Source organism: Gracilinanus agilis, chromosome 2, assembly GCF_016433145.1.
Source record: "Gracilinanus agilis isolate LMUSP501 chromosome 2, AgileGrace, whole genome shotgun sequence".
NCBI classification, from domain to species: Eukaryota; Metazoa; Chordata; class Mammalia; order Didelphimorphia; family Didelphidae; genus Gracilinanus; species Gracilinanus agilis.
In genome coordinates, this window is record NC_058131.1 from 636,778,661 (window position 1) to 636,787,852 (window position 9,192).

The following is a 9,192-nucleotide window of genomic DNA, read 5'->3' on the forward strand; positions in this document are numbered from 1 at the left end:
GTAGTTTCCAGAATTTGCAGTCATGTAGAAGAGAGAATAATCATTCTGAAAAAAGGTAAATGCATGATTACAAAGGGTTTTTTGTGTGTCATGAAAGTTAACAATAAATGAATATATTCCACATAACTGCTGAGTATTTTAGTGTTGACTTTAAGTTGGATTTCTCACCTTTGGAAAAAATGCTATCTTCCTCTTATTGTCTATAGGCCTTTTCCTCCCAGGTTCTTTCACTATGCTATCTTCCCTTTTCACTACACTGTCTTCCATTTTTACCTACTCCTCTAATGGACCATCCCAGACTCACTTCTCTGAGGCAATTCCATTGCCTTGTTGGATGCCTCTGATGCTGATCTCTTATTGGCCTCTCTAGTCAAGAATTGGTACAGTGGAAAGAATGTTACATCTGGACCTGAGGTTTGAATGCCCTTTGAATGCCTTTACTACCTTGTATGGTATTAGACCAGCAGCTAGATGATGCAATGGATCCCTAGGGTGCTGGGTCATGAGTCAGGAAGCCTTAAATTGAAGTTAATCCTCAGACACTTAAGCTGTCTGACCCCGGGCAAGTCACTTAACCCCATTTACATCAGTTTCCTCATCTATAAAATGAGCTGGAGAAGTAAATTGCTAACCAATCTAGTAACTTTGCCAATAAAATCCCAAAATGGGTCATGAAGAGTAAGACATAAATGAAAACAACTAAATGACAAGATGATATTGAACAAGTCATTTAACCTCTTTGGTCTTACTTTGAAATGAAATTCTTACATAATACCTTTCAGCTCTACATCAATGATCCTATGATCCCATGAACTATAAAAGCAGAAGAACTGACCACTTTCTGGATGGCATAAATCTCAGTGATAATCAGTGAGACAAATAGGTGGATGCCCAATTTGCCTGCATGGATAGATGCTTAAATTTGCTTCTGAGATCATTGAATATTATTGTTGTAAGGGAGTGTAGAAATTATTCTGATACCTTTTTTTACAGATGATAAATCTGAGGTTCAAGAACATAATGACCCAGAGTCAGACTTTCATTTTAACTTTCAGCTCTCAAGTCTGTACATGACTGTCTCATGATGGCCTGTTAACTCAAACAAACAAGACAAGAGCAGATTAGGAGATTTCCATGCATGAGAGAGCATTTTTTTACATGTAAAGTAGATTGTGACAAAGCTAATACTCTTCTTTATCATTTGGTGATAAAATAATCAGAAATGGCACTAGCCAGATTTAAAGATTAGATGTGCATGTTGCCATGGAAAGAAGACTGGAATTAGGATTCAAAGCATGGAATCAAATCCTGGTACTGACTCTTGCTGACCTATGTAACCTTAGACAAGTTATTTCACTCCCAAGGGCTTTAGTTTCCCCATCTATAAAACATGAAGTTGTTCAATAAATTGATTCTTAAGGTTCTTCTTTTCATTCTAACTTGCTTAAAAATTACCAGGGAAGCTAGGTTTTTGGATACTAAAATATCAAAAAATTTAATGTATGAAAAAACAAAGAATTTGTATTTTGGGGCAGAAACTCTTGGAGTGGAAATTCCCTCCCTCTGTGGATACAGATTATGACTTGTCAATGATTTGTGCCATGGGAAGTAGTCTGAGGTGCAGGGAGAGTAAGAGACTTCACCAGGGTCAAAGAGCTCTTATCAGAGGTAGATATGAATCCATGTTTTCATAAGAACAGGGATGAGTGAGATATAGTTTGGGTAGCACTAGTTCTTTGATCTTAGGCAACTCATTTCAACTATCTGGACCTGTTTATACATCTTTAAAATGAAAAGTTTGGATTAGATAATTTTAAAGTCCCTTTCAGTCCTACCATGGAATGAATTGTTATTTAAAGTGCAACATCTCTGTAGGAGAAATGGCCAAGGCAGTCAGCATCCTAATACCCTCTATCTATGATCTAACACTCTTTAATTTCCTATCCATATCCCCACACCAAGTTACTTTAGTTCTTAGCATCCTAGAGCCATAGAATGTGAGAGCTGGAAGGCAGAAATCATTTAATCCAGTCCTCCAATTTTGTAAGGATCATTCTGATTCCTTCTTCATCTCCTAGAGTAGGGATGTGCCTTCCTTAAAACCACACAGCTCATCGACAATAGAACCAGGAGTAGCATTCAGGTCCTTTTAGTCTTGGGACAGTGAACTTTGATTATGTTATTTGAAACTGTTGTATAGAGAAGAGAGAAGGGATGCTGAATTTGATTCAGAGGACCTGAGTTCTAAAATCTCAGCATTGTTTGGTACTAGATATATGGTCTTGGATAAGTCACTTCCACATTTTTAAAAAGAGGGGTTTTAAACCAACTGATATCCAGGGGCCCTCCTAGTTCTACCTCTTATGATTTTTGACTACAAGATTTTTATTGAACAGGGTGGCTTTAGCTACTTTGGGAAATGGTATACAGAATGCTTGGTTTCTTGATGAAGAGAATGGCTCCCCTGATGGCTAATGGCAGAATTTCTCATTTCAAATGGAATTGTGAACCAAAAGCTGTTTGAAGACAAGATCTTCAGGTTAGAACTCCTGATGCATGTTTTATAATGATTCTGAAGTCCTGAATTGGAAAGCCAGGGTCCTCTCCAGAAGCGTGTAGATGTGAGAAAAGAAACCAAAGACCAGAAGAAATAACAAACACATCCAAACACAATGTTAAACTGAGAAATATGGAGAACTTTAAGAGAGAGGAGAATCTTCGGAAGCAATTTGAAGACAATTTTTCCAATGACCCTCTTTATTAGAGAGTAATGACTTCATATTATCATTGAGATGAATTCGTGTGGATTTGTAATTTTGGCTTAACAAAAGCATATCACCAGGGAATTCAAAGGGCAGGAAACGTATGCGATTTGTGTGTCCTGCTATTTTGCGTTCTTGTTTCTTCTTTAGGTCAAATGTTTTCATTTCATTTGGTTTGATTATTAAGGGTTTTATGCGTTCATCTTCCTTGAAGGTTACATTCATTTTTATTTTTATTTTATTAGCTTTTGAGGATGCCTCATCATCATCTCTTTCTTGACTTGCTGCTTTGGAATCTGGAGCTACAGCTGGTAGAAATGAGCCATGATGGCATTGTTCAGTATATTCCCAGTCTTTTGGTCCTCTGGCCATTTTCATCCTTTCTATGTGCTTATTGATATTTGTCTTCTCCCTACTTGGCACTTGAAGTTCTTCTCGTGGAACAATTATTCTAGCAGTCCATGCCTTTTCCATATTTTTCTTCCCTGTATTTAGAAGAGCGTATACATTATTATATTCCATTGCTCTTTTGTAATCTGGTGATTTCTGCCTGAGCTCCTTCAGCATCTTTTCTTCCTCTTTTTGTTTCTGAGCCAAAAGCCTTCTAGTGGCTACTGTATGCACACCGCCTAAACGCTGTTAAAGTGAAGCAAATAACTTAAAACCACCCCTTGTTTTCGCACAGAAAAGCCACAGGAACAATGGGCAGGGAGTTACATGCTTGTAACAAGGAAAAGACATTGGGCAATAATGAGATAGCTAGTTGTCTGTCCTCTTAACTTCATCACTAACTGTTTCCTACATCCCTCACTGGAACACAAACCTATTGCATTGCACTCCAAGAATGTATGAGTTGATTGTATTAAGACCTTTAAAAAAATAACAATTTGGAACATGAAAAAGTAGTTGGCAAATTTCAACAGTGAGAACTATATTCATACCTTGACTTTGTTCCTTACTTCCTATGTAGACTAAGGTTAAATAGCATAACCTCTTCAGACTTCATTTTTCTCACCTATAAAATAAAGGGGTAGGACTAGATTGTTAGCTAATAGTCCATTTTTTGTAGATTCTATGATCTTACTTGGAAAAATTATTCTAGCTGTTGAATTCTTCACTATTGTTCCCTCTACTACAGCTCACACTTGTCTGAAGTGGCCCATCCCCTGGAGGAAATCCTACTGGACTTACCAAGATTTCTTTTTCCAAAGGAGAATATTTACCAAGGGCAATACGTGGGTCACCTCCATAATATTTCATCCATATGCTGGAAAAAACAGAAAGATAAAGAGTTTTAAAGTCAAGAGAATGATTTCAAAAGTTTTCACTCAAAGAATTTTTTTCCAAGTTCTATCAAAGAATACTCTTTGGACATTAAGTAGACAAATGGGAAAAGTGACTTTACCCAGGGAAATCTGTAAATGTCTTTATGATGAGAAAGAGATGAAGCATTCAATCTTTATAGTTTTTCTCTGGAATGAATGGAACAAAGGTGTGCATTATAATTACCTTAATAATGACTCAAGATTCAAATCATCTGTGCTTAATAGTGGGTCTTTTATAGAGCATGAAACTTCATTAGCCACTGACTTCAGATGCTTCTTCATGCTAGTCTTCATCTTGGCAGTCTGCCTTTCTCAAACCCTCTGTTTCACAATGCTTTGTTCTGGTTTCCATTCTCCAATTATCTGTTATCCATTCCCCAGGATGGAAATATTGTTACTTAAAATTGTGGCTTTGGGTTTATGGAGAAGATAGGTTAATGTTAATTAGATGAAGGTCACAAAGGGAAAGGCACATTCCTTGCATCATAAATGGTCTAGATTGAGCGATTGTGAGGTCTAATGCCAGGACAACACATGATCTTCTAGGGGTGAAATTAATACCATCAGCAGCTTCCCTCTTCCCTCAGCTTCCTCCCTAGTCATGCCTGCCATTCTCTTTGAGACACTGTTTTGAGCTAAATTGAGATTACAAGTGAAAGAGTTTACTTCTCTCAGAGATGAGCAATTAATTGAAAGGCAATGTGATGTAAAAGAGACAATGCTAAACTTGGAGTCAGAAGACTGGGGCTCAATCCCTGGCTCTAATATTCCCTAGTTCTGTGACCCTGGGAAAAGTGATAAAACATTATTTGCCTTGCTTTTGTGATCTGCAAATTAGAAATACTTCACTATTTACTTTATAAGATTGTTATGAGGAAAGAGTTTTACAAACCTGGAAGCAATATACAAATAAGATCCTAATAACCATATTCAACTACAAGATTCATAGAAATGTTTTATATAGACAAATTACCTTTCATGCCCCAAAATATAATTTTTGGCATTAGTCAAAGAGTTCTAGTATTCAAATGCCTTGCTATCTCATAGAAGAGGACACGAACTGGCGAGAAACCAAGCAAAGTTTCCATTTACTCTTCTGGAATTAAAAATTCCAATTCATTTTATGATGAGATTAAGACTCAGAGAACCTTAAGTGAATTCTTCTTGGTCTTGAAGCCAGTAAATATTGGAGCAGGGCCTGGAACCCAAGTTTCCTCACTCTGAGTTAAGAGCTCTTTCCACTATCTCTCACAGTCTCTAAAGTCTACATAGACTAGATTAGAAGAGGATTATAGAATTAGAGCTTGAAAGGAGATTTTAGGGATTACTTAGTACAACTTCCTTATTTTAGATATAATGAATTCCAGTCCAGTGTCACAGAAGTAGTAAGTGGCAAAGTTAGATTTCAAAATCAAGGCTCATTTACTCCAGTGATTCCAAACATCATTCTTTCCATTGTACTATGTTTCCTCCTAAATAGAAGTTAACTTAGAATATTGGGGGCCAGAAAGGGATCTCAGAAATTAGTTTAATCACTTTATGTTGTGACAATAACATCTAGCAATTTCTTGAACAACAATTCAATCTTTCTGTTTTCATTTTCCATTAAGAATAGCCTGTAATTAGAAAACAAACAAGTAGTACTTGTTGATAGAGAATTATCATTTATCTGATCACTGCTTTTTCTCCTTAATAAGAAATTCAGAATTGCCCAAGAGACGTCCGGTTAAGATGGTGGCAGAGTAAGGAGCAGCTGCTCGATTTCTCCTGACAGAAGCATACAGGACTCCTCAAGGGGAAATAAAAGCGAACCCAGACGAACGAAGGAACCCCACAACAGGGCGCAGCATTGAAGGTACCCAGAATTGGGGCATTTCCACACTATAAAGGGGTGAAACAGCTCTCACTAAAACGCGAGAGGAAGAAGCCCCTCCCCCACCCCCCACACCACACACCTCGCACAATGCCAAGGCCAATGCACAAGAGTGAAAACAGGATTGGGGCAACTAGTTAATCACTGGCAGCCCCAGGGCTTGTACCTGTGTGCTGCAAGACCAGGGACCCCAAGTGGCTGGGAGGCCGGCACAGACTTTCCCCGAGCCTCCAGATGGGTGAAGGCACAGCCTCCGGCCGGGACAAAGATCTCTAACACAGGGACTTTCCCCAGCACGTGAAGGCATCTCCTCAGGTGTGAATAAAGATCTCCATCCCACAGACTTTCCCTGGCTTATGTGTGGGTGAAGGCAGTGCCCTAGGCTTGAATAAAGATCTCCAGCCCAGGCTTGGACCTCCAGTGAGGACCTGGAGCAGACGGGAGCTCAACTGTGGAAGCAGCCCCTGAGACTGCTGAAGGAGCCTCGGGCAGACCGGGGACTACCAGGAGGCCTGACTCCGAGGACAAGGAGACCAGAGCCCCCAGGAGCTTAGAAAACACAGGCAGACCCTGAGTGTGAAGACAAAGTGGAAAAGGGGCGGGGCTAACAATGGCAAGCCAAGAACTCCAGAGGAAGAAAAAGGTTATCAAGAAAAACTCTGGAACACTCGACAACTTTTACACAGAGAAAATCCAGACAAAAGAGGAGGACAAACAAGTAATCATATCCAAACATTACCAAAAAAAATGAAAGCTGGTCACAAGCTATTGAAGAGTTCAAAAATGAGATGTTGAAGAAGATGGAAGAGATCTGGCAAGAAAATAACAGCTTAAAAGGCAGAATTTTGCAATTGGAAAGTGAGGCTCAGAAATCAAATGAACTAATAAGCAAATTGAACACCAGAAATGACCAGATTGAAAAGGAAATCCAAAAGATTATAGCGGAAAACCAAAAGATTATAGCTGAAAACCAGTCCTTAAAGGCTAGAATTGAAAATTAGAACATAATGATCTCTCAAGACAACAAGAACAAATAAAACAAAGCCAAAAGACTGATAAAATAGAAGAAAACATGAAATATCTTAATGAGAAAGTGACAGACCAAGAAAACCGGTCGAGAAGAGACAATTTGAGAATTATTGGTCTTCCAGAAAAGGCAGAAATTAATAGAAACTTGGACTCCATACTTAAAGAAATTATTCAGCAAAATTACCCTGAAGTTCTACAACAAGAAAGCAATATAGACATTCAAAGGATCCATTGATCACCCTCTACACTGGACATAGAAAAGTCAACACCAAGGAATATAATAGCAAAATTTAAGAGCCTCCAAGTAAAAGAAAAAATCTTATAAGAAGCCAGAAAGAGACAATTCAAATATCAAGGAGCACCAATCAGGAACACACAGGATCTGGCAGCCTCCATGCTAAAAGACCACAAGGCTTGGAACAAAATATTCAGAAAGGCAAGAGAGATGGGTCTTCAGCCACGGATCAACTACCCATCGAAACTGACTATATACTTCCAGGGGAAAGTATGGGCATTCAACAAAATTGAAGAATTCCAAGTTTTTGCACAAAAGAGACCAGGACTAAATGGAAAGTTTGATACCCAACCACAAAAATCAAGAGAAACATGAAAAGGTAAATAAGAAACAGAGGGAAAAGAAAGAAAACTTATATTTTTTTTAAATTTGACTTTTTAAGGGCTTAAATAAGATCTAATTATCTGTATTACTTTGTGGAGAAATGCTATGTATAATTCTCTGTAGTGAACTCTATTCACTATTATAATATTCACTATTATAGCAACCAGAAGAATAATTCATAGGGAGAGGATAGGCTACTAAATGGTCTAAGATGACATGGGGGTAGGAAAGAGGGGGGGAATAATAGGGAACACCAAGAAAAATCTGAGTAAATAAGAAAAATAGGATATTCTATTACACACAAAGAGGACATGGGAAGGGGAGGAGATAAATACTATTATAAGAAGAAGAGGAAGAGAGAATTAAGAGGGAATAATCAAACCTTACTCTCAGTATAATCAACCCAGAGAGGGAAGAGTAGCTTTATTATCCATTCGGATAAAAAAAAACTCTATCTAACCCTACTAAGAAAGTCAGAAGGGACAAACCAAAGGGAACAGCGGAGTGGGGAGGTCAAAAAAGGGAGGGGAGAAGAAGGGGGAGAGAATTCATTAGGCCTTTAAAAATAAAAATAGGGGAATAACAAGGGAGGGGGCAGAAAGGGAAGTCATTCAAGGAAGTGGATAAGGGACACCTGCTCAAAGCAAACCACTGGTTTAAAAGAAAATAGTGTAAGAAGAAGGGGTGGGTCTAGGGGAGGATACAAAAATGTCAGTGAATGCACAACTGATAATTGTAACTCTGAATGTGAATGGGATGAACTCGCTCATAAAACGGAAGTAAATAGCAGAGTGGATCAGAAACAAAAATCCTACCATATGTTGTCTACAAGAAACACATATGAGGCGGGTAGACACACACAAGTTTAAGGTTAAGGGCTTGAGCAAAATCTTTTGGGCGTCAAATGAAAAAAAGAAGGCAGGAGTAGCTATTATGATCTCTGACAAAGCAAAAGTAAAAATAGATATGATTAAAAAAGACAGGGAAAGTCATTACATCCTGATTAAAGGCAGTATAAACAATGAGGAATAACACTGCTCAATATATATGCACCAAGTGGTATAGCATCCAAATTCATAAAGGAGAAACTGGCAGAGCTCAAGAAGGAAATAGATAGTAAAACCATAATAGTGGGAGATCTAAATATTCTTCTTTCAGATCTAGATAAATCAAACCAAAAAATAAATAAGAAAGAGGTAAGAGAGGTGAATGAAGTCCTAGAAAAATTAGATTTAATTGATATGTGGAGAAAAATAAATAGGGACAAAAAGGAATACACCTTCTTTTCAGCTGCACATGGTACATTCACAAAGATTGACCATGTAATAGGACATAGAATCATTGCAGACAAATGCAAAAGAGCAGATATAATAAATGTAACCTTCTCAGATCATAACGCAATAAAAATAATAATTAGTAAGGGCACATGGACAGGCATATCGAAAACCAATTGGAAATTAAACAATATGATTCTCCAAAACCAATTTATCAAAGAAGAAATCATAGAAACAATTAATAATTTCATTGAAGAGAATGACAATGATGAGACATCCTACCAAACTCTGTGGGATGCATCCAAGGCAG

The 9,192-nt window shown here is 37.9% G+C and overlaps 1 protein-coding gene across 1 annotated transcript; it reads right to left on the bottom strand.

Moving 5' to 3' along the window:
- Positions 1-2,699: 2,699 nt before the first annotated feature.
- C2H10orf120 (chromosome 2 C10orf120 homolog) lies at positions 2,700-4,369 on the bottom strand. The gene is made up of 3 exons (XM_044662612.1): positions 4,272-4,369; positions 3,954-4,029; positions 2,700-3,398 (listed from the first exon to the last, which is right to left on the bottom strand). The coding sequence occupies exons 1-3, from the start codon at positions 4,367-4,369 to the stop codon at positions 2,700-2,702; spliced, it is 873 nt and encodes a 290-aa protein (XP_044518547.1).
- Between the last annotated feature and the right edge of the window lie 4,823 nt (positions 4,370-9,192).